The sequence below is a fragment of the Lepus europaeus genome, chromosome 9 (genome assembly GCF_033115175.1).
Source record: "Lepus europaeus isolate LE1 chromosome 9, mLepTim1.pri, whole genome shotgun sequence".
In the NCBI taxonomy this organism is placed as follows: domain Eukaryota; kingdom Metazoa; phylum Chordata; class Mammalia; order Lagomorpha; family Leporidae; genus Lepus; species Lepus europaeus.
In genome coordinates, this window is record NC_084835.1 from 14,084,558 (window position 1) to 14,110,595 (window position 26,038).

General features: G+C 51.6%; 1 protein-coding gene across 2 annotated transcripts in view; it reads right to left on the reverse strand.

The window, feature by feature from the left end:
* Positions 1-26,038, reverse strand: part of CHCHD6 (coiled-coil-helix-coiled-coil-helix domain containing 6) — a 248,095-nt gene that overhangs the window by 24,188 nt on the left and 197,869 nt on the right. For both annotated transcript variants that reach the window (XM_062200097.1, XM_062200096.1), the window contains one exon: positions 23,013-23,083. In XM_062200097.1, the coding sequence (XP_062056081.1) occupies positions 23,013-23,083 (71 nt within the window). The remainder of the gene's footprint in view (positions 1-23,012; positions 23,084-26,038) is intronic.

A 26,038-nucleotide genomic window follows, 5' to 3' on the forward strand; every position in this document is an offset into this window, starting at 1 on the left:
AGGCAGAGTGGACAGTGAGAGAGAGACAGAGAGAAAGGTCTTCCTTTTGCCGTTGGTTCACCCTCCAATGGCCGCCGCGGTAGGCGCGCTGCGGCCGGTGCACCGCGTTGTTCCGATGGCAGGAGCCAGGTGCTTCTCCTAGTCTCCCATGGGGTGCAGGACCCAAGCACTTGGGCCATCCTCCACTGCACTCCCTGGCCACAGCAGAGAGCTGGCCTGGAAGAGGGGCAACCGGGACAGGATTGGTGCCCCGACTGGGACTAGAACCCGGTGTGCCGGCGTTGCAAGGCGGAGGATTAGCCTAGTGAGCCGCGGCGCCGGCCAGTAAAGTTAATTTTAACAATGTATTTTAACAAAACATTATCATTCCAACATGTAGGCAACATGAAAAAATTCTGAGACATTTTATATAGTCCTTGTACTCTCTTTGAAATCCACAGTGCATTATGCACTTACAGCATGTCCCAGTTTCAAAGAACCACTTCCCACAGCCACGTGCAGTGGGTGGTGACTTACCTGGACAGCCAGGACCAACCTGTGCTTCAGCCAAGCTCTTACCCTCCCACTCTGGCTGCAAGGGCAGAATTACCACCCCTCCACAGGCACAGGTGAGAAAACAGGCTCTGAGGGCTTGAGCCAGTTGTTCCAGGACCCAGCGTAGGATGACACAGGGGGAGGAGGTGACCCCTTGGTCACCTGGCCGCAGGGCTGCGGGGAGGGGGAATGCTGTGGAATTCTGTTCCCAGAGGACAGGAGAGGGTGTTCCAGGCTGAGAGCCACAGGGCATGAGCTGGGTTCCCACAGGCAGGTAGGAGGCAACTGTTAGCTTCGGGGGTGTCCTGTAAAATCCATTTTCCTGGGTCAAATGTATACATACACTCGACAGCAGCAGCCAGGGCCTTTTCCAGCTATAAATTTTCTGGGTCATGAACTAGCAGCTTCCTGCCATCAGCCCCAAGCCAAAGCAGCAGCCTGGTTTTCCCTCCCTAAACCCAGCATTGTTCTTTACTTTCCAAAACGCACGTTCACACTGGCGTTTTATCTCCCGAACAATTCCGTTTAATCCATGTCAGAGATTTGCTACGCTGGATAATCACCTTTTCATAATTTTTCTTAATTCTCTAAGATGCATTTCTGCTACTTTTGATCAAATAAACGCAGTTTCATTATTCATTTTTTTTTTTACTATATGGAAAGTGTTATAAATTTTACATCTAGGACTCGCTGCAAGCTTTGTATAATGAACAACCTATTTTCCCCTTTCTATCATCAAACAGACTTTTGGCCTTTGCTTAAACAGGCATTTAGACTACGCGGCACAAGGTTTCGAGCTGATGTAGCAAGAATCTGTTCAGTAACAAAACCTGAATGCAAAGCACCTTTTTGTCACAATTGTTAGCACTGCCTTGCACGCTTCCTCTGCAGAACTCTTTTGTGCCTTATCCATACAGAGCTGTCCTCATGTCGGGAACGTCAGCCTGGGACCCGGACTCATTACCGTGAGGCTTGCTCTGCCGAGGAGGGGCCGCATCCCCAGGCGTGGTGGTTCAGGATGGATGAAGACCATGCTGCACTCTCAAAGGGGGAGAGGTGTGGACAAGGGGCGCCCCTTGGGAAACAGGCTAACCCCCTGCTTCATGCAGACGCTGCCATCCTGCTTACTGCAGCATCAAAATTCAGGGCAAAACATTGCCAAAGGCACTGACTGCGCATCTGTGTGCCAGGCGAGCAGGTGATCTTTGCTCGCAAGCGCATCTCGGAGCTGCATGGCAGGATGCATGCTCTCTCCAAAACGATTCACAAATCTGACCAGGTATGTCTTGAAAAAAAAAAAAAAATGGAACTGTTTTATAACGACAGAATCGATGTGGCTGTTTCCTCAGTCTCCTTTTAGTTTAAAAACCCACGCTTCGAATCCATATTTAGCCATCTATACCTGTTTGAGGTAGGAATTAATTCACCTGCCTCAAGCAGATAAAAGATAAAGGGGCGGGGCAATGTGACCGGTGTTCCCAGCTCCAACTTCCATCGGAGCCTAACGCCACGCTTCGTGACAGTGACACAGTGCCCGGAACTCTGCCAGCGCTGCCTGTCAGGACTAATGACCCCGGAGGCAACTGTCATTAGCCAATTCACTAATTAGGGGCCTGTTTGTAGAGCTAATGGGAAGGGTAATCATTTGTTAGCTTAAGTAAAACTCCTGGGCATTCCTGACAACTGTCATCATAGAAAAGTCTGGAAGGCGATTCATCTATCCCTGTGAAATCCAAGGATTCTTGAAAGCCAGAGTCATCGCCGACAAAACAGAAGCGAACCGTCTGCTGGTGGGAACTTCCCGCCTCTGGCTCCTGGCAGCAAATACACCGTGTGTGCACACACCTGGGCACACGCCACACCGCTCCAGCAGCCCCATCTCCCCAGTGCAACGCCATTTCTCTCCACGAACCCAGGGAAAGAGCTACTGCTCATGCCACTGACAGGGTGACACAGAACGGGCGGCAATCTGGGTGTGGGCTGAGTGAGTGAGTGTGGTTAGGCAAACACGTGGCAGCGTGTGAGAGTGTGAGTGTGTGTGTAGGAAGAGGGGTATTTTCCTATTTCCACCATTTTTACTTGCCTCCAGCATGAAAGATGAACAAAAGCAGGGTCAGACCTTTGGTGCAGCAGTTAAGACGCCACCTGGGACTCCCAGGCCCCATGTCAGAGCACCTGTGTTCCAGTCTGGGCTCTGCCTCCCACCCCAGCTTCCTGCTGAGGTGCTCTCAAGGACCTGGTCCCTGACACCCATGTGGGAGACTGGGATTGAGAGCCACACCCCGGCTTCAGTCGGAAGCCCCAATCGTGGGCTTCTGGGGAGTGAACCAGCAAGTGGAAGATCTCTGCCTGTCTACCTTTCAAATACATAAAAATAAATAAAACTTTTTTAAAGAAAGACAAGTAAAAGCAGCCAAGTTTTCTAAAGGAAGGATTTTCATCCATTCTTAAAGTTTTAAAAAACATGAATTATGAATAAAGGATATTCTTGTTGTTACTGCTGGGAAGTATTTTACAGATGTGCTAAGCCAATGTCTGAGATTTAGGGATTTTTCTTTTTACTCGCAATGTGGTACCACGAAGAATTAAGTCTTCTTAATTGTTATCACCACTGGGATAAAATTTAATTTGCCACCTAAAGCTCCCTGAGCCCTTCACCTCACTCCTGAAAATGGTAGGGAATGGAGGCTGGGGCCCTGCCCACCCCCACAGAAGCCCACCGCACGAGCCCAGGGAAGAAACGGCCCTGCGGTGTGCGCATGCAGAGGCCACGGCTGACCGTGAGGGCAGGAACGGGGCCTAGAGGAGTGGTCTGGGCTCATGTTCCAGGGAGGCCAAGGGATCCTGTGGTGCACCTGTGTCATGCTCACGTAAGCGGCCATGGCCCAGCGTGGAAAGTGACCCTGCTCTCCTGAGGTTCCCTGGCCTGAGACCCTGGCTGCCTGGCTGTCACTCAGATCTTGACTCCAGCCCACAAGGACTGCACTTGAATGGGGGATACAGACCTCTCAGAGGGCAGGAGTCCAGTGCCGGGTCTACTGCTAAATCAACGTCCAGAGGACCAGCCATCACGTTTGCCAGCACTAGGCCTGCGCAGCAAGTGAGTAAGCGGACTGGAGGGCCTTCCTGCACCCTGGCCCCGCGCATGCCCACGTGTGACCGCCTGCTCTGGCCTGGCCGTGGGGCTTGCGTGCCGTACTGTAGTGCAAGGCAGCAGGAAGGCATGTGGCAGCCTGAGGTGCCTGTGCCAGTGCAGGCCTGCAGGCTGCAAGCAGTACTGCCTGTTCTAGGAAGGGCTCAGCGCTCTGCTGGGCTGGCCACCTCCGCCCAGGGGGACACATTCTCTGGGCCCTGACTCCAGTTAGGAGCCAAGGTGCCGGGAGACCTCCTTACTCCAGGAAAAGCCAGAAGATTCCTCCAACCTCAGGGGCCCGTTCAAGGCGAATCAGAAGTCAGGACAGATTTAGTGGCTTTCCCTGGGGGGATTTTCTAGGGAAGTGATTAATTTGTTGGCTGGAAGACATTCACTTTGGCAGCTGACCTAAACGCCAGGGCTCACAGAAATCACTTGGGAGCTTGTTTACAACACAGATGCCAAGGCCCCCAGTGTGGGGCGGAGCCCTGCACTCCGCATTCCATGTGAATCAGAGGCGCGTGGTCCATGGGCCACCACAAAACCGCATTATGGCACATGTGGGGCTGAGGAGCACTATGACATCAAGGCTACCAAGAGTGGCCTTATGGGCAGGAGGGCAAGTAAAGCCCTAACGATGACAACTGTGACACACGCGTCTCCCCCGAACCTCAGGATCCTCTAAGCGTCCACTTCAGTGACCCCAAGCTTTGGGTGATAGCAGGGAGAGGTCTAACCGTCTACACCGTGGACAAGAAAGGCTAGGTCCAGCATCTGTGTCTTTGCCTCCCTGCCCAACAACCTAGAGCAGCTGGGTGTAGCTGAGCCTCTGTTTCCTATTCATAAAAATGGGGTAAGAGCAGCCCCCATCCTGTGTGAGAGTAAGCGCCGAGGATGGATTCAGTCCGTCCCTGTGCTGTGGGTAGCCTGGCCCAGCTCTACTTTCTGGGCGTCGACAGCACCAGGAGCTTGTCAGCTGGGAACATCAGGGTAAATGTTCGTTGACTTAGGTCCCTTCTCCCCTGGGAATCAGCTTGGAGCAGACAGTTGCAGGGCCCTGAAAGTGGGTATTTGGGGTCTGTGTGCATCATTAAGGGGAAAGTGGAGGACGGGCCTGTCTACCTGAAATGAACTGGGGGAGGCAGGGCTAACTGGGGTCAGACAAGCTGAGGTCAAAGCTCACCAGTTCCTTAATCTGTCAGTCACGAGGGCCACACAGTGAGGAGCTCACAGTCCTTGTGTCCGAACAGCATGGTAACAATGAGCAGGCCTCCATCCATCAGCCTCACCGAGACCACACGGATTGGAGGGGCTGGGGCCGCTCTGAGGAACCATCCTGAATCTGTGCTGGGCTCAGGATGGAAATGACGGGCACCTCCGAAGCTCCACTTTCACGCACAGAATCCCAACTAAACTTGCTTCAGCAGAAGGGGCACTTAACGCCCCAGTCACTGGGAAATCCAAGGGGTCTTCCCAAAGGACCTTGGCTGTCTTTCCATGGGGAGGGTAGAGGGGCCCGCAGGGGTGAAGCCAGGCTGGGCTTTGGGTGCTGCATGGAGGCTGTGGGAAGCAAATCCTAACATTTCTGACCTCCACGGAGCAAGAAAGAGCCTGCCCCCAGCTTCCTGACTACAGGAAGCAGTCTGGACACACAAGACAATCAGACAGCACGAGGGCTGCAGGGGGACAGGGAGACTTCATTCAAGACTCCGTAAGCTGCGGAGCTCCGGGGGACAGGAATAGGAGGGAGAAGCTGCCCTGCAGGTGGACTGTGGTGACAGACACAGCACATCTGGTTTGATTCCAAAGGAGAGGGAGCTCTGGACTGCAAAGGGCAAAGGGAAGCAGCAGGTGGACAAAGGTTTCCCTGCTCAGCTCTCACGATAGCCTTGTGAGCTGAGAGAATGGTCACCCGCTATACAGAGGAGAAAACCGAGACCTACAGAGGAGCTGCTGGCCACGCGTCACACAAATGAGAGGCACAACCAGAATGTGACTAAGAGTCTTCTGTTTCAAGGCCACAGTCTTTCCTTCTACAGCTGCCCACTCCCAGAGACAGAACAAATGCTAGGGAGGAAGCCAGGAGGCCCTCACCAGCGGGAAGATGAACAGAGAGGACCAAGCTCCTCTCCGTGACTGTCACCCTTCTCACGTGCTGGACGGGGTCCAGGAACACCAAGGGGACATACGGCTGGCCTGCCAAACAACGGTCAGTCAGCGCTGCAGACTCCCTGAGGACAAGAAGCACCAGAAAACGGGAAGGGAAGAGCGCAATGTCATGATTTCCAAAAGGGTGCACCCATATGATGTAGAAAGATGAGATTCTAGAATGGCTTGAAAACAGGCTTTTTTGTTAGAAACACATCATCCCACTCTCTCCTCTTCCCTTCTGACAGGGATCCTGGTTAGGGGGCCAGGGCCATGCAATGGCTCCTGTGGCCATTATTGAACAAGGTCCTTCAACCCAGCGTGCTGGGAGAGGAGGTGCACCTCAGCTGCACGGCCAGTGAAATATGCCAGCAATTAGCAGAGTCACAGCACCCACACGGAGGAGACCAATGATTATTTCTTAATTTTCAAAATTTACTTTCATGTGGTTTTTAAGGAAGAGCCAGATCTTCCATCCACTGGTTCACTCCCCAAATGTTCACAACAGCCGGGACTGGACCAAAAGGCTGAAACTCAACCCAGGTCTCCCACAAAGGTGGCAGGGACCCAGGTACCTGAGCCATCACCTCCTGTCTCCCAGTGTACACAACAGCAAGAAATTGGACTTGGAAGCAGAACACTCTGATGGGGGTGCAGGTGTCCCAAGAGGCATTTTAACCAAGGAACTTCTTACCCATTGTGCCAAGGGCCTGCTCCAAAGCCAACTTGAACGGAGGTGTTCAGTCTTGTACAACTGAACATTTTCTTTTCTTTTCTTTTTTTGGACAGTGAGACAGAGAGACAGAGAGAAAGGTCTTCCTTTGCCGTTGGCTCCCCCTTCAATGGTTGCCGCGGCCGGTGCGCTGCGGCCGGCGCACTGCACTGATCCAAAGCCAGGAGCCAGGTGCTTCTCCTGGTCTCCCATGGGGTGCAGGACCCAAGCACTTGGGCCATCCTCCACTGCACTCCCAGGCCATAGCTGAGAGCTGGCCTGGAAGAGGGGCAACCGGGACAGAATCCAGCACCCCGACCGGGACTAGAACCCAGTGTGCCGGCGCCGCAAGGCAGAGGATTAGCCTGTTGAGCCACGGCGCCGGCCACAACTAAACATTTTCATCACTGACTGACTTGAAAAGGGAAAAGAACACTTAGCAAGTGGATGGAAGACTGAGCTGGGAAGGCAAACAGAGCCTGCAGACCCAAGTACCTGCGCACAGGCGGGACACTGCACTGATCCAGAATGAAGCTTATCGGGAATGAAAATGATGCTCCTCTAGCTCTGGTGGGGCTAACCTCTGGTAACCCCTCTGTGAACCGAAAAGATTTCAAGTCAAAAATGAATTCCCCTAACCTACCGAACAGCACAGCTTAGCAACACAGCACACGGCATGGCATCGGCTGTTTCCCTCATGGAGCTGTCCGAGAACAGTGCTTGCTGCCACAGCCCAGCCTCACCAGAGAGGGTCACACTGTGCATCGCTAGCCCAGGGAAGACCAAAATTCACAATTCCAAGTACAGTTTCTAGTGCATGCACATCACTTTCACACCCGCGTAGAACTGAAAAATCGTCAGCTGAACCAATAGAAGCAGGGACTGTTTGTACGGGGTCCCAAATCCAAGGCCAAACAGGGCACTTGGTAGCCATGCATGGAGATGCATTCGTGGGAAGCATTACAGGACTGGTGGTGGGGTCCTGCTAAGGAGATGGTGGGCGCCCAGCTAACACGGTGGACACACTCCTAACACAGTGCTGAGCCCCAGGGGTGCTGCTGATCAAACCCAGGTTCCAGACCACGGAGGTGAGCCTGCTCTGCCTTTCTGGCTGGTCACCTGCACTGGCACCTGGCGCAGAGAGAGAGGTGATGGGGACTCCAAGGGAGGTGTGTGCCTTGTTGGGTGAATTAGGGAAGGGTAAAGCTGAAGGAAAAAAGAGGCAGAAGGAGACATAAAAGTTCCTTCTGGTATCTCTAGGGCTGCAGGCAAAGGCTTTTTTTTTTTTTTTCCCACTCAGGAAATTCCCAGGGGAAAGAATTAGGTAGCTCCCAAGAGCCAGCCCTGAGCAGCCTCGATCAGAAAGTGCTCTCCTCTGACAGTCAGGTCCATGCAGAAGCAGGTGGCGAGAGGGCAGACATCAGTGACTGCACTTGTTCCAGCAGAGGGGGAATCTCCCAGGCTGAGGCCCCAGGAACAACTCCGACCCGCGTGTGGAGCTGGGCCTGAGGGCCGCCTGGCCACGGGAGTCTGTAGTCTCAGGGTGCCTTAGGCAGAGTGACTCGCAGCCTCATCTCATGTGTGTGTAGGGGTGGTGACCGTGGGAATGATGATACTGGAACACTTCAGAGCATCCCCAGCTCAGTACAGATCCCCTCGCCCTCCCCGAGGCACTGGAATCCAAGGACAAGTCTTAGAGCCGTGGATCTTGGCTCACTCAGATCTGGCTCTACCAGAAACAAAACATCTTCCTGCACAATAAAACAAGCAGCCAAGATGCAGGGGCAAGCAGGGGTCTATTCCAGCCTAGGGCTGCACCCTTGGGGTAGGCATCAATAAAGTAGCAAGGGTCACATGTGGACAACTTTTCCAGTGGTGAACACTGTGGGCAGCTCTTCCTGGCTGGCAGATGCAAAGGCAAAGGAGCTCTTGGACGGTAGAGGATGGTGATCACGACCATGCCGTGACCTGGGCCTTCTTCCTATCAACTGAGCATCCCGAAACAGAATCCCTGAGAGCAAGTCTCCAAACCTCTAAGCTTCAAGGTGTGTTAGATAAAGATGTCTTTATAGAATGCTGCAGAGGCGAGCAACCTTCCTGCAGGATCCACCCTGCTCCTTTGAGAACTAGAGACCAGGAGCCAGGTCTCTCCAGTGTCCACCATGGTGGGTCCTCCTGGTGGCCTTCCAGGGAAGAGGGCAGAGTCCAGAGGCCCTGTAGCTTGCCATAGGATGAGCAGTATGGTCAGCTGCAGCCAGAGCTGAGGCGAATTCTTTGGCATCAGGACCATTTTACCACTTCCCTCCCTCCCCCGGCTGGGGCTACCTTCGCAGGAGGAAGGATGTGTACATGCCCACGTGTGGCATGCATGGGGCTGCACCAGCACTGCCTGGCCAGATGTGGAGACGCACGCTGCCTCTGACCTGGTCCTGCTCCTCCCAAGCCAGAAATGACCAGCAGAAACCTAAGCAAAGCTTTCTTTCAAGAACGCGAATGGAGAGGAAACAGCACTAGGGAAAATAAATCTAATAGCAATGATGCTAAGCAGTAACCTCTCTACTGATTAAAAAGAAGAAAAAAAAAGATTCCTTGACTGTAATAACATTTAATCCCCAGCAGCTAATCTAAATGTAGCACTCAAAAGAAAACAAAAGTGGCACAAAGGAAAAGAGCCCCAGCCACTGCCTTTAGGGACGCTGGCTTTATTCCCAAAGTGAGTCCATTAATAGAGCTGGGAATGAAATGCCATTTTCATCTTTGTCAAGGGGACAGGATTAACAAATTGTCGTCTCTAAGCCTAGTTTTTTGAGTCATGGATCTTTGAGCACTAAGAAAGCACCGGGCTGAGGCCGGCCGCCCAGTGAGGCTGTCCTTTCCCCTTAAGCCTGAGGCTGTCATGTCAGAACCTATGGGGTGGGGAGTCAGCGGGATGACGATGACTTCTGCATGGGCTCCAGGGACTTCGGTCCCTACAGGACGATGCGGAGCCTGCTACCCAACCAGGGCAGGTTCCTCTGCCCCTGCTCACTCAGGGAACCTCAACTCCACCCATGGCACCGCAGATGGGTGCTGGACGAACCTCCATGGCCTGCTCACCTCCTGCCTGCACACAGGAGCATCTCTGCTTCCCAGGGCTTACCGGCTCCCTCACCTGCCTCCCACAGGACCAGACCTCTTCCCTGGGCTGCAGCTTAGAGGCCAGAGTCTCTGGGATCAGATGGGCTGCTCCCCTGTCCCAGTGTCCGCCCAGCTCCTCCCTATGGCTCACTGCACCTTGAATCTCACAGCGCCTCCCGGATCTGCAGAATCCCGCCAGGGTTCCACCGAGTCATCTAGTTTGGTCCTCTGCACAGCACTTGCTTTAACCATCTTATTTCATTGCTGACTCTTCGGGTCCCTTTCCAGCTGCACCCTGTCACAGTGCCTGGGCAGGAGGCGCCCAGTCCCTGACTGCACAATGGGTACATCAGGCCTGGCTGGTAGCGTTGCAGCGAGCCCCTCTGCTCTCAGCACCACCACTGCTTCCTTCTCCCAAATGTTTCCAGTTATCTATCTAAAACACAAACCTGATTGTATCAATTCCCTACTCAAAAGCTTTTTTTTTTTTAACCACTCACTACTACCTGCAGGATGAATTCTAAATTCGTCAGTATGCTCCAAAGGCTCTCCACGTCTGGGCGCAGCCTGTCCTCCCAGCCTCATCTGGGCCTTATCTCTATCCCCCTTCAGCTCGGTGCTCCTCAGCCAGCCACAGCCCCCCATCTCCCTCTCACGCCCAAGTATCCTAACCCCCACCCTGCACATCTCTCCACACACCGATCCCGCCTGCAGAGCTGCCATCCCTGCAGCTTCCCCGTGGCTGTGCACCGCTCGTGGCCCCACTGTCTCCACTTCGGGGCTGCTTCACGCGTACACTGCTGTGGCACTTATCATCCACTACAGTGGGCTTCTGCATCCATTAAGCAGTTCCCGAATGCTTATGTGCTGAACCCCGGGGATACAAAGACGAACGAACCCAGGGTTCCTGCCTGCCGGAAGCGTGGAGTCCAGCGGAATGTGATGCTTGTGCTCAGGGCTGCAGTCATGATGCAAGTGGCGGCAGGGGGTGTCCCAGGACCCTGGAGGTTCTGCGGGGACAGCAAGGAGGGCGGAGCTAGCTCGTTTCTGGGTGAGCAGTGGGGATTTTAAAGAGCCTTTTGTAGAGGACAGGCCTGAGATGAGAGGGACACGCAGGTGCTGCCTGGGGAGGTGGATCACTGTAAGCAGGGGCAGCCCAGGTGTGCCTGTGCTCTCTGTGGGATGCAAGGACCACATCTGGTCCATGCTGTTACAGACCCTGTCTGGACCACGCCCACCCTCAAGCCAGCCTTAGAGTGACTGGACTGTTCTAGATCACCATCATTTAATCCTCTCCTTGAGGAGAAGTGATTCTAAAGCCACACTGAGAAGGAAGTAAGGCTGTGCAAACACCCTCCAGGCCCTCCTCGACTGCCTGTGCAGCTGGAGCAGGGGTACAGGAAAGGGTCCCGAGCCGCAGGAAGGCCTCCCTGCTCTAAGTAGGATTCAACAGCAAACCACCGGGAGGCTCTTCCTGGGAGAATGTGGTGGCGCCTGCCTGCCTGCCAGCCAGGGGAGCCAGGGGACGGAACGGGCCGCGGATGCGGAGGAAGTGGCCCTTCTGTTGTTTGTGATCTGGTGGCGAAGGGCACAGAACACTGCTGCTCTGCCTCGCCCACTCCCGGAGGAAGGTGCAGTCTGGGGAGCTTCCCGTGGTGCTTGCCTCAGCGTCTCACTGCACATCAGGAAGTCCTCCGCCAGATCTAACCCGAGTGTTCAGAGCTGCAGCTCAGGCTCTGTCCAGAAGCTATGCAGGTGACATGTCCTTCTTGGAGAGACAACCCCACCCTCCGGTCAGTCTTTTACCTTCCCGGTTGGCACAAAGCACGCACTTCCATTTGCAACCCTTTTCCACGCCGGCCCTTCTCTCCCCCGAGCCTTTCCAGTCTCTTTCCCATGTGTCTGCTCAGCACAGCCCCAAACAAGGCATCAGGCATACAGCACTGATTATTTCTGGTGCCAGAGCAGGGTGGGAACAGAAAACCACAGGCTGATTCTTAAGTTTCATCTGCTACAACACAGTGCTGCCCTCATTCCTGACAGGACCTTCGATACATCTGACAGCAGAAAGCTACATTGCTTCCAGCCTTATCTCTCATTATTTCTCTAAGAATACCAAAGACTGACAAAGCCCAGCCAGCAGCTCCCAGATGAGTGAGTGGGCTGGGCTCTAATCAAAGCATTGGGGGCCCAATAGGAAAGGAGCCTTCTGGCTTCTAGGTGCTGGGCTTCTGACCCAAGGTCTGTGGAGGAGAGGTCCTTGGGACGTGGCCACTCTGGCTTCACCCAGAATGACAGCTCATCGGTTCACAAGTTCATATGAAATTTCTTTTGAGAACAAGCTACAGGTAGAGGACATTTTAAAACCATAGATCAAGTTTATGGCAGAAAAAGAGATTGCCCCAGGACACCAGAGCCCATCAGAGGCCAAACCTTGATAACAAAGCAACACAGTCTCTCTCTCTCTCTCCTTTCCCTCTTCCCTTCTTTCCTCCCTCCCTCTCTCCTTCTCTCTCTCTCTCTCTCTCTCTCTCTCTCTCTCACACACACACACACACACACACACACACTCATGCAACCGAATACAGTTCTGAAATCAGTTCCTATCCCTCAGGTTGTCATCGTCAGCTTGGGCATCTGACATCCCAGTATTCTCCCATGGACGTCTGGAAGTACCCTTGCATGGAAGTCAATCATACACACACAGAGTAAATGACAACTTGCTTTTTCACCCAAAAACAGTGTCTCCAGCGTCTTCCCACATTGGCGTGCACTATCCACCTGCTATCTATCGGCCCACAGTCGGGGGGAGTCTGCTTATCCGTTGCCCTATCTGTGGGCAGTGAGGCCACGTCTACTTTCTCACACTTGGAAGCAGAGCTGCAGTGTCCCTCCTGCCTGTGGCAGCTTGGGCACACACGAGGGTCCCTCTAGGGCATGCCCCCCAGGGTGAGCTGTTGGGTCTCCTTCCTTCATGGCTGCTGACTGAGTGACTGAGTGCACCCAGGCACCCTGGACTGCACCCTCTTTGGGCTGCTGTATTTCTAAAGCACGAATCTCGACCTACCTGTACCCGCTGTTTACTGAGTGCTTCCTAGATGTCAGACGCCTGTGCCAATCACAATCCCAAAAGACAATCCCAAACGTCATAATTCTGAGTGCTGAGATTCCAAAAGATCAAAATCCCTAAAACCTAAGATCCCCTGAATCACAATGTCAGAAGACTGAAATCCTGAAAATCACAATTCCCACTGAAAAAAGGCTACGTGAGAGGGATAGAAAGCCCCACAGGGCAGGAAGGAGGTGGTCTGGTCGTCCACAGGGCACGTGGACCATGCAGAATCCCGTGAAGTGCTCATTTGGGTGAGTCTGTGAGGGTGTCCAGAGCAGATCAGAGCATCCATTGGAGCGGTCCAGCTGAGGAAGGTCTGCTCCAATGTGGGTGGGCACCTTGAGATTCTAGACCTTAGGGGTTATGGTCTCACAGGATCGCAACATTAGGGATTATGCTCAAACCCGTTGGACACTTTCCTCGTGACTTAACACGCTGTCTCATGACGCGCTCAAAACAAACTTCCGAAGTAAAGGACGTGTGTCTCAGAGCTGCAACGTCACCTGGCCCAAGCCACAAGTCAGGGAGCACAGCTACGATCTGTGCACTCACCTGCTGGACCTCAAAGTCCCTGTGCAAGGCCCACTGCCGCCTGAGGTCCTGCTGCAGAGCAGAGGCCTGAATAGCCAACTGCTTCCAAATCCCGCCCCTCACTTGTGCACAATGGGCATTAGCTCATCCACCTAACTGATACTCCCTCAGCGAGCATCTATTATAGATAAGTCCTGGCCTGGACAGTGGGGATGCAGAGATAAATAAGATATTGGATTGGCCTCTGGGTAAAACAAACAGTAAGCAGAAAAGATGCTTAAGTTGGATTTTGAAAAGTGAGCATAATCTGTAAGGGAAAAAGAGGGAGGACATTCTAGCCGGAAAATAGGATATGCAAAGATCAACAACTCAATAGATTCCTTGTCCTGAAATCAGGAACTAAGTGCAGAGTCTCAGAATTGAAAACCCTGTCTTTAGAACTCATCTGGTCTAGGGAGGGCAAATACGTTTCACCTTGAATGTCAACCCCGAGTGGTTGATACCAGGCGCTGGAGTGTGGTGCTGAGAAAGGGTCTTGAGTTCACACACAGGTTCAGCAGAAGATTGCTGGGATCCATTTGTGATGTCTGCCAAGGGCACAGGATGGAGCGCAGGCAAGAAGCCAGTTTCTTCATCTCAACCACAGAAGCCCTGTAGAGGTGCCCCACTCTTCCTAACTCACAGAGCCAGCCCAGGTTTGGTCCTGAGAGAATACTGTCACCAGCAGCCTCTGATTTCTCCTCCCACATGCTACACAGATGCTTACCTCTGCTGATGAACTCTCTGCCACACATCTTCATTCCCACTGTCACAAAAGAAGCAGAATTCTGCCAGCATGGCAGTGAGAGAGAGAAAATGCCTGCAGAGGGCCTCACAGGTGAGAAACACACGTGCATGTACACACACATACACTCACACACATTCACACTCACACACTCATGGGTGGTGTGCTGAAGTGTTAGGAAAGCATTAGCAGGGAAGGGCACACGCAGCACCGGCAGTCAGCCAGCAGTAAGCAGCTGAAGCCCCTGTCCTGTATGTTCCTGAGACAGAGCAAGTGTAGACTCCTAGACTTGGGTTCAGATCCCACCCTGCTACTCCTGGGTGTGTGTCCTTGGGCAAGAACGTGGATTATCACCTCTGATCCTCCTGAGAACCCAACAGAAGTACGGAGCATCGCTGTCCCTGTTTTATGGTCTGGAGAGCTGAGTCCGAGAGGTACCAGTCTGCTGTCACTTCTGCATCTGCAAACAGGGTAACACCTGCCACCAAGCTTCTGTCACGAGCGTCTCTCAAGGGAGGCGCACATGGTGGTGCTCAGGAGACTTTATTTTTTATTTTTTTATTTTTTTATTTTTATTTTTTTTACAGGCAGAGTGGACAGTGAGAGAGAGACAGAGAGAAAGGTCTTCCTTTGCCGTTGGGTCACCCTCTAATGGCCGCCGCGGTAGCGCGCTGCGGCCAGCGCACCGCGCTGTTCCGATGGCAGGAGCCAGGTGCTTATCCTGGTCTCCCATGGGGTGCAGAGCCCAAACACTTGGGCCATCCTCCACTGCACTCCCTGGCCACAGCAGATAAAAAATACATTAACTGGGCAGGCGCCGCGGCTCACCAGGCTAATCCTCCGCCTGTGGCACCGGCACCCCGGGTTCTAGTCCCAGTCGAGGCGCCGGATTCTGTCCCAGTTGCCCCTCTTCCAGTCCAGCTCTCTGCTGTGGCCCGGGAGGGCAATGGAGGATGGCCCAAGTGCTTGGGCCCTACACCCCATGGGAGACCAGGAGGAAGCACCTGGCTCCCGGCTTCGGGTCAGCGCGGTGCGCCGGCCGTGGCGGCCATTGGGGGTGTGAACCAACGGAAGGAAGACCTTTCTCACTGTCTGTCTCTCTCTCTCTCTCTCTCACTGTGTAACTCTGCCTGTCAGAAAAAAAAAAATAACTGGATTTTGATTTGTTAAATGAACTTGCAAAATGGATTTTGATTTGAGAAGATAACAATATGTTTAAAGCATATATTTTGGTAAATTTTGAATAGCTTCTTTTTAAAATGTTATGTAAGGTTATCTAAACAGGGAAGTGAGACATAGTAACATCTTTTGGATTCAGACTATGTTGAATGTTATCTGGGCTAAAGAATGTTTAGAATGTCATTTTATTTGGGGTTGAAATAATTGACCATTGTTTTAATAGGTAATCTGTGCTTAGTTCAATAAATAGAAGCAAACTGAGGACGCTCAAGTACTGGGAAGGAGTTACTCTTTCAGGTGGGCCCCCAACACCTCCCCACTGTTTGTTTAGTAAGCACTGCCTTCCAGGTGAGGGCAAAAGCACGCCAGCAGCTCAGCTCCCGCAAGCTCCAAGTCGGCCGTGTCCACATTAATCAGACCTCTTTGGATCAAAGTCCTCGGAGCACAATGACTCAGTTTCAGGAAATAGTTAATAACCTTCTTCCTTCAACTCAATTGTTCTAACCTCTTTGAGGGCTGGATCTTTGTGGGGCCAGGGAAGACTGTACAAGTTTCCTGACAATGAGAAGCCAAGGCAGGCTCTGAATGAATCCCACGGGAAGAGGGCTGAAGGTTGTCATAAAAAATAGATGTGACACAATAAATGCAGGATGTTCCCTGGGGTCTTAATCTCTTCCTTCAGAAAATCTGAACAATTCCGCCTGCCGTGCTGCCGTGAGGGGCTGTGAGTGTGTATGTGTGTGTGTAGAAGTGGATACTTTGGGTATCCATCTCTTTCCCAACAAAAGGATTCTTCCAAAACAAGAGTCTCCAAACTGTCAGTCTCGCCAATGACACGTGCAGGGCTAGGCCTAGGCCCAGCAAAGCCTGGTGGTTGGAAGGGTGCCCCTTGCCTCTGGCACCTAATGCTGCTAAAATAAAGTGGTTGACCCTGCTTTAGCACCTGCCGTGCCCTCTACCCAGAGTGCACCTCTTCTGCTTGGAACTCCCATCGTTCCTCAAAAGCTACGTCAGGACCCCGGCTTCCAGCTAGAATGGAGTAACTTGTGCAAGATCGATACTCTTCCCTGAAGGGGATGGGGAGGATGAAGTCGAACCAAAAAAGTCTGTTTTAAGACATTTAAGGACCAAGGCAGCTAGAACTTGAGGATCTAGATCATAAAGAGAAGGGAACTGCAGAGAGGAAAGTGTCTGTTCTCGGAGCTACTTCCTCAAAGTTTCTGCTCCTTCTTGGTGCAGGAAGACAGGCAGATTCAGCTAGAAGGCAGAGAGCACAGCGGGGCTCCAGGCAACCCACAGGACTCCAGAGGGAAAGTATTCCTTCGGAGTTTGAGACTACTGAAGCAGCTAGACCCTGACAGATCAGGGTGCTGGAGAGCAGGGAGCTACAGACTTGGGAGCCAATACTTGGTGCTTTTCTTCTCTGAAAACAACAATTCATGAACTTCCCAAGGTAAGAAGCTAAGCTAACTACAAAGTCATGGAAAGGCAAAGCAGAATTTCCCGTAAGTCTCACAGAGCTGAGGAGGCAAAGAGAATGGCTTGGAGCTCACCAGGAACAAGGAGCCCTGGAAAGCCATATCCTAGGGACAGGGATGCATCAGGAGGCCACCGGGCTTTACAAAACTGCGAGCAAGCCTCCAGTCAGCTGAGGCCCTGATGGGAGTAAGGTGATCGGCCGCCATTCAGGCAGCCATCAAGCAACAGGGCAGAGCACCTCTGGGGGAAAATGGTATCTATGCCCCAGAGCCTCCGTAACACCACTGTTCATTCAACGTCTGACATCTAACCAAGAATTACAGGCACGGAGTGGGCATCCAATAGCCGTGAGGACATCAGCATCCCACATCAGAACCCTGGATTAGCTTCCCAGCTCCAGTTCCTGACTCCAGTTCCTGCAGACCCTGGGAGGCAGCAGTGATGGGTCAAGTACTGGGGTTCCTGCCTCACTGGGAAAACCTGGACTGTGTTCCTGGCCCAGGTCCACTCCTAGTCCCAGCCACTGCAGGCATTTGGAAAGCAAACCCACAGATGGGATTTCTCTGTCTGCATGTTGGCCTATCTTTCTGCTTTTCCAATACATTAAGGAATTTTTTTTAAAAAAATCAACTACCAGACATACAAAGGAATGAGACCAAGAGAAAGAGAGAAAAAAAAGCAACAGATACAGACCTGAAGAGAACTCTGAATTAACTGTTCATGAGAAATATGTAACAAAAAGCAGAATATTTCAAGAGACTGAGATTTAAAAAAAAAAATGGAAAGAAAAAGGAACTTTTAAAATTGAAAAAAATGCAATAACTGAAATAGAGAATTCAATCAATAAGTTTAAGGCAAACTTGATACAATAAAGGAGGATCAGTGATGAGAAGGATCAAAAGAATCAACTCAGCACACAGCACGAAGAGTTTAGAATTGATGAGAACCAGAAAAGAAGGCACAAGAAATGAGACAGTAATACCTGGGACTGAAACCCAGAGAAGAGCAAAGATAAAATAGGGGAGAGTATTATTTGAGGAGATAATGACTGAGAAATTTCTAAAATTGACAAAAGGATGTCAAACCCCAAGATATGAAACCCAAGAAAATACAGAGAAAGGAAATGTACCTAGGCACACCTTAGTAAAACTGCTAAAAAACCAAAACCAGAGAAAATCCTAAAAGCAGACAGAGAAAAAAGGAAAAGACCTCAAAGGAGCAATAGCAAAATCAACAGCTGCCTTCTCAGGAGAAAAACAGGTATCAAGTAAAAAATATAAATCTATCTTCAGTGAACTGCAAAGATAGGACTGCTTCAGCTTCAAAAATGAAGGTGAAATAAAAGTATCTTCATACAATTAAAAACAGAGTTGTTAAACAGCAAAGTTACATGAAAAGAAATACTAAAAGAAGTTCTACAGTCAGAAGGAAAGGAATCCCAGGGAGCTAGAGCAAAGCTGTAAATCAGTAATGACTCAGAAAACTTGAACATGAGTGACCAACTTAACCTACCTGACAAATGCAGAACACCAGCTCCATCGACAGAATCTACATTCATTTTCAGTATATGTGGAAGCTTTACCAAAATGAATCATTTACTGGGTCATAAATCAAGTGGAAAAAAAGTGTTCAAAGACTTTAGAATATGTTCTCTAATCACAGCAGAATTAAACTAGAAGTCAATTATTTTAAAACGTTAAGTATAAAATTCCCACATGTTTAGAAATTAAGCAATATACTTTAAAATAACCTACAACAGAAAGAATGAAAATTAGAAAAATTTGAACTGAATTATAATGAAAACATACAAGAAAACTTCAAAAGTTGTGGGAAATATAATTAAAAGGTATGTTTTTACATATTTGTTTGAAAGACAGAGAGAAAGAGAGAGAGAGAGAGAGAGACAGAGAGAGACAGAGAAAGAGATCTTCCATCCATGGGTTCATGCCCCAAGTGGCCACAAAGGCTGAGGCAGGGCCCAGATCAAAACCAGGAGCCTGGACTTCCATCTGGGTCTTCCACGCAGATGGCAGCTTGGCCCATCTTCTGCTTTCCCTGGTGCATTAGCAGGGAATTGGACTGCAAGCAGAGCAGCTGGTACTCTGACACAGTGTGCTGGGGTCGCATGCGGGCAGCTTAATTTACTGAGCTAAAACACCAGCCTCAGATATGGTAATTGTGATCCAGGAAATTTTTGAAATACAAACATAAGAAATATCTTCAAAAGGTCATAAAAATGTGTACTATGAAAAATGAACAAATTTCAAATTTGCTGCACCAAAATAACCTTTTAATTTTTCCACAGACTTTTTTGAAGTACTCTTATTATCAAAACATGTAGGAGGGCCAGTCCTGTGTCACAGCAGATAAAGCTGCCACTTGCTGTGCCAGCATCCCATATGGGCTCAGGTTCCAGTCCTGGCTGCTTCACTTATGATCCAGCTCTCTGCTATGGCCTAGGAAAGTAGTAAAAGAGATTCAAGTCCTTGGGCCCCTGCACCCACATGGGAGACCCAGAAGAAGCTCCTGGCTCCTGGCTTTGGATTGGCACAGCTCCGGCCACTGTGGCCATCTCCGGAGTGAACTAGTGGATGGAAGATTCTCCCTCCCCCTCCTGCCTCTCTGTAACTCTGCCTTTCAAATAAAAAATAAATCTTAAAAAAGAAACCATGTAGGATGTAACTAAAGTTGTGTTTATAGAGAAATTTCTAGACTTAAATGAAAACACTAGAAAAGAAATAAAGTAGGAAATAATAATTGACTTCCGTTAGCATAAAATTAACTCTAGTGTGATACAAAGTCCAGCATGGTCTGGCTCCTGGTGACTTCACAAAGCTCCATCTTTCTCTCCTTGCATTCATTACTCTCCAGGCATCCTACTTCTCTTAGCTCCTTAAACATCCTGGATTCTTGCCTCATGTAGTTGGCATGTGCTGAGCCCACCAGAGTCCGTTTAAATGTTACTCCCTTGGCAGAGCCTTCTCCAGAGCCCAAGTCTAGGTTAGACTCCTTGACACATACTTTTAAGTTCAAACTCTTTCTTTCATAGCACTCATTACCATCATCAATAAATACTGTGTAATTAATTTAAAAATACTGTTTATCATTCCCCCAGTCTCTTGCTGGCAAGGACGGGAGCTGTCTTGTTCATCACTGTAGCCCCAGGATGTAGCACAGTGCCCAGTAAATAGTAGGTGCTGCATGGATGCCTGTTTAATGAATGAAAGAATGAATGAAGGGGCATCCAGCTTATCACTTAAGAACTCATTCAGTTTATTCAAAGCTGTTAAAAGATACTCCACTATCGTAGAAGAAAACTCCTCAATATTCCATGCTGTCAGCTGCTGGCATTTGTTTCCATGGCATTTATGATGCAATGTACAACCAGTTGTTAATCCAAGAAATCTCCTGAAGAATTTTTCCCCTTGATATTCAAGATAAATAATTTCTAACATTATACTGTTTCCTGTGTACTCCATTTGGGAAAAGACAAAGTGTTTTGTAAACCCGATTTACTTACTAAATCTGTTCTACTCTATACCGGGTGAGGTGCTGCAAAAGTGACTCCAATGACTGCCACTATTAATAACAGTGTATTAGTCTGTTCGGGCTGCTCAATAGAGGAACGCGGCCTGGGTGGCTTATGAATCGCAGACATTTCTGTCTCAGAGCTCTGCGGCCAGGGAGCCCGAGATCAAGGCGCTGGCATGTCTGGTGTCTGGTGAGGTCTTGCTTCCTGGTTCATGGGTGGTGCCTGCTCTCTGCATTCTCACAGGTGAAGGGGCAGTGGAGCTCTCTCAGGTCGTTTTACAGGGACACTAATCCCATTCTCCAGGGCTCCACCCCTCCTAACATGATTGCACTGGGGATTAGGCTTCAACCTAAGAGTTTCAGAGGGGCACAAACAGTCCATAACAAACTGTGACAAGTGGGGACACCCCAGGTCCCCTTCCTACACAGCATCTGGCTTCATCACTACTCAGGGCATTACAGGGGGTATCCTGTTTTGCAGCTGAGAAAATCAAGGCACCCCAAGGTGAAGTGTCTTGCCCAAGAGCACAGAACCAGGAAGTGGCAGGGCCAAGGTCGAGCCTTGGCCTGACTCCAAAGCCCAGGCAGGTTCTCAGCACTCGGCCCTGCTCATCTCTCACTTAGAGAGGACTTTCTGGGGACAGCAATGGTGCTAAATCAAACAAGGTGTGTGTGTGTGCTGGGGGGATTGGTGTTGCTGCCGCAGTCCATATTGAAGCGTGAATTTGAGTCCTGGCTGCTCTGCTTCTGACTCAGCCCCTGGCCGATGTGCCTTGGAGAAGCAGCAGACGATGGCCCGAGCACTTGGGTCCCTGCCGCCCACATGGGAAAACCAGATGGAATTCCAGGCTCCAGGCTTTGGCCTGGCCCAGCACCGGCCACTGGAAACCATTTGGTGTGTGAACCAGAGAATGGGAAATCTCTCTCTGCCTTTTAAATAAATAAATCTTTTTTTAAAAAGAGAGAAGGACAGAAATAAAGGCAGAGCGTGGCCCCAACGTGTTCTGAGCGGAGCTTGAACCCAAGCCTTGCCGCATAACCAGCGGTGACTGTGGACACCTCTCCAGCCTGGGCTCTTCCTCCCAAGATGGGACCGAGGAGAGCAAGCGGCAGGCTGCAGCACAAGGGCCTGCAGAGGACCCACCACTCGGTCCCGTGCTCAGCAAACGGCAGCAATCATTGTCAAGGGATGTTGTAAGCAAACAAAAACCCCTCTGTTTCATGGGAATTAGAAATGCACTCACATCCACCTCCACCAGGCCTTCTGAGGACATGCGAGGGAGAAGAGCTATGACAGCGAAGTCAATTTCACTAAAGCAGGTGACAAAGCACCACGGTCACTGACAGTAAAGGCGTCTGATCATCCCCCTCCCCCCTCCCAAGCTTCTTCCCCTTGGCAGGTGGTGCCTGACTCCAGGTGGAAGACAGGGCCATGTGAAGGAGGGGCAGAAGCTGTGGGCCCCTGGTGGGACCCTGCAGTAAAAGCCCGCCCAGGTGTCTGCGTGCGGGGCGACACACACACCTGCAGGGCGGCAGCACCACCTGCATTCTGTGGGGTCCGTGCAGCATCCGGGCCCTGTGGGGTGCCAACACCTCCAGGGTTGCATCTTCCTTGTCTCTATGCATTCTCTGGAAAAGCCCCTCCCCCAAGGTTCCTAGCACCACTCCAGGACTCAAGACACTTGTTCACCCTTCCTCAAAGCCAAGTTCTGCCCCCGGCTACCGGGATCGCCAGGTGCAGGTGTTGTGGGCTCGTGAGTGAAATCTACGCAGCTGCTTCCTCTGCTCTGCACCTGCAGTGTCCCAGCTGCTCACGCCACCCCACTGCCTCCTGATGCCTCCCACGAGTCTCTGCAGGGGTCACAGTCACAAGCATTTTGTCATGTCCTGGTTACTCCAAGCTCTCTCTCTGGTATTTTCTTCTCATGGTGCCAGATCCGACGTTCGCTTAGATGGATTTGCCTGGTGGATTATCCTGACTCACTCTCAGAGGGAGAGACTCACTGAGGGAGTGTGGGGAGTTGGTGGGAGCCCCCTTGGCTAATTCATGAAGATCTTTCAGGGGCACACAGATCATCTCCACCCAAAGCATCCCAAGGCCAGCTCCCCTTTCCCAGGACTCTCCTGACCTTGCGGGAGCTAAGCAGAGCTGCACCTGTAAGGGACACACCCCATGGAGCGTTTGGCACAGTGTCCTTCTCGGACAGCACAGGAGCATGACAGAGGGAAGAACGCGGACACGTAGAGCTCTGTCCCCTGGGTGAGCCATCAGTCTCTCAGGGCCTCAGCTACTCTGGGAGTCAGGCATAGGCCACTCAGCATTGCACACAAGGGGTGTGCCGCATGTACCAGGCACACAGGAGGCCCCTGAAAACCCTTCCACAACTGGAGAGGAGGAGGCCCGCGCAGCACCCTGCCCCGACTCACTCTGGGGGCTGATCGCCAGCTCCTCGCCTAACAAGGCAATGAAGAGCGCCCCTGCCCAGCAGACAGCGGGCGCGGAAAACGCCAGGAGTCCGCTTCAGTCCCACTCCAATCTGCCAAGGAGCTCGGGAAGCACTGAGTGCTAATTTGGCCAATTACAGATGACCAATGGCTACCTCAGATCCAGGTGAGAGAGCTGAGGAACAGATGGTTGTCTGTGTTAGTAGAGAAATTTGAAATTAGGCAGGTGGTGTCAGGTTTCGAGCCACATGTGGGAATTTTTACAAATGCGGGCCAAGTTTACGGAGAAGAGCGAGCAAATTCTTACTTTATCGTGCTCTCTGCTTTCGAAGCCGCCTCATGGAATTGCTGTGAAGACAGTTTATACATCTCCGCGTTCTACAAAGAGGAAAACAGAATTGGTTACCAAAGATTGAAATTTCCCTCTGGCTCCCTCACGGGATGCAACCACATTAGAAATTGACAGATGCTAATTTCTTGACCAGCATCAAAGCAGGCTGGTGATTAATCCACAGCTTGGGTTCCAGCTCCCACCATGGACCGACTGCTGCTACAGAATCCTAGAATAGCAAAGGCTGGAAGAACGCTAAGCAATCCTCAAGTTCAGGGGCTGGCAAACACAGCCCATGAGCAAGATCTGCTCTGTAACTAAAGTCTTCTGGAACCTGGCCGTGCTCACTTCTGTATGTGTTGTTACCTCACTGTGACGATGGCAGTTAGGTAGACGTGGCACAGACTGTATGGGCTACAAAGTCTAAAATATGCATTATCTTTGAATTAAGAACTTGCTGAGAATTCATTCTGGTACAAACCCTATTTCATACATGAACTTGCTGCCCACAGAGGTGAAGTGCCCAAGTGTCACAGCAAGGGGCAATACCAGGATTCCAACACAACCTGCTGCCCAGTGCAACCACCCGGTCCGTCACACAGCAAAGTGCCACGGGGAGCTTCCAAAGGCATGCACTTGACCTATTTCGTGAACACCTGCAGAGTGGGGCTTACAGGGAAAGAGAGCCCTGGTGTGAGAACAGGACAGCTGGACTCAAGCCTCGGCGCTACCCCTGCATCACTCTGGGTAACTCGTGCAACCCTTTGTGCTCCAGAGGCTCGGGCCCAGCCCTCTCCTCTCCCTGCAAAGTCGCAGTGTCTTCACCGGCTTCCGGAGGAGACGGACACGAACACACCTGCCTGCTGCCTCCTGTTGCACTCCAGTTGGGAGGGCTGCAAGGCTCACATGGCTAGGCAGGGAGGTGGCAGGGAGCTGAGCCTTGGAGCTGACCCTTGCAGGAAGCACTTTCAAGAGGAAGCAGCCCAAGACAGGGTCAGGCCAGGGGTCCCTGGGCAGCGCAGGTCCGGCCTCTCCAGTGAAGGTGAGGAATCGTGTAGTTTGCCCAAGGCTAGATCCTTTGCAGACCCAACCACATTTGTTCCTCAAAGCCCCACACAGGAGGGCTGATTATCCCTGTTTTACAGATGAGCACAGGAAAGCTTCCGGCCGCAGTGCCTGCTGTGCCAGCGTGGCTCAGCTAGTCCCTGCAGCAAGCCTGCGAGGTGGGGAAGGGATTGTGAGGCCATACATCTGCCTTCCCTTGCATATCATCAGGCTCAAGCCTGGATTTCTCTCCATCCGCTCTGCACACAGAGAGCTTGGCCAGACCCAAACAAGAGGAGCACACGAGGCCTCAGACAGGAAGAAGTGACAAGCGCTCAGAAGCAGAGCCGCACAGGGAACACGTGTCACGGGTGCTCTGGAGCCCCACCCGCCCTCAGGAGGGAAAGGAACTAAGTGTGGGAATCTCCCCTCGGGAAACACAGGGCACTTAAGTCAGGTCTGGACTGGAACCGGGCCCCACCCCAAACCCAGGATGTTGCCATGGCACCAGAGCCCCAGGGAAGGGCCAACTGGGAGACACCTGTAGAAGGGGGAGGCCCTGAGGGACAGCACCTGGGACACATGGTGAGGAAGAACTGCAGGTGCAGGGATTCTGCTCTGGGCTGGGCCAGGAGACCAGGGAGGCCTGGAATCCATGCTGGTGCCTTGCACTCTCTTCTGCTGCCAGCGAGCCTGGGCAATCACCTCACCTGTCCTCGCTCGAGACAAACCAGGTCTCCTGCAATGGCTCTAAGAGAGGAACACCAGCTGGGACGTGCCACTGCTCCCAGCATGCAGCAGGCAGGAGGCAAACAGGGGTTCTCCCGCCGCCCCACAGCCAGGCCTGCCCTGACAACTGCTGCTCTGCACTGACTCCAGGATGCCCGACACAGGCTCCGGTTTCCTCTCTGGAACCCTCACGTTCAAACCAAGAGATCACGTGGTTCACTCCTCACCAGCATCAACAGTCCTGGACAAGGAGCTAAGGGACACAGAGACTAACCAAGCCCAGCTTCCTCTCCTCCATGTGGTGACCCTGGGGGACACCCCTGACAGGGATCTCTGGCTTTGCTGAGCCTCCCACTCAAGGGCCTTTCACCAGGAGATAGCAAGGATCACACACACATTTGAATTTTCACGTTGGCACATGCTGGCTGTGGTCTTTGAGTGTGACATATGCTTTAGCTAAGCCCTACTGCCTTTTTAAAATATTTATTCATTTATTTTGATAATGGAGAAAGAAGCAGAGACAGAGGGATCTTTCATCTGCTGGCTCAGTCCTCTGACAACCACAATGGCCGGGGTTGGGCCAGGCCAAAGCTAGGAGTTTCATCCAGGACTCCCACATGGGTGGCAGGGGCCAGACACTTGGGCCATCTTCCGCTGCTTTTCCCAGGCCTTTAGCAGGGAGCTGGATCAGAAGAGGAACAGCCAGGACATGAATCGGCATCCATACAGGATGCTGGCATTGCAGGAGGTAGCTTTACTTTCTATGTTACAGTACCAGCCTCCTTATTGTCTTTATTCCAAGACAGGGCATCACCTACTAATGGCCACTATGATTGCCCCACTGAGATTTCTGAAGCTAAAATATGCCTTATCCTAAGCTCCCCACACTATCCTTGTCTGTTTCCTTTCCCATAAGACAACCACATGGCACACACCTGTCCTTTGGGCCAAACTTCTCTCTTCCTGTAGCTGTGCCCACAGGGCTCCTCAGTGCCTTCTAGGTATAATCACCTGTTGATGTCCTTCAAAGGGAGACTCCATGGCCCAGACGGGCCAGCATGCTGCTGGTTGCAAGGAGCCTTTGCTCTGGATCCTGCACCACCAAACACAGCCTGGCCCCGGGTGAACTTGGTGAGCAATTGAGGTAGAGTTGGGCTCAGAATGAAGATGTGGTCAACTAGATTTGTCACAGGAAGTACCCACAGGCCAAGCAGTGGTTGAGATTACCC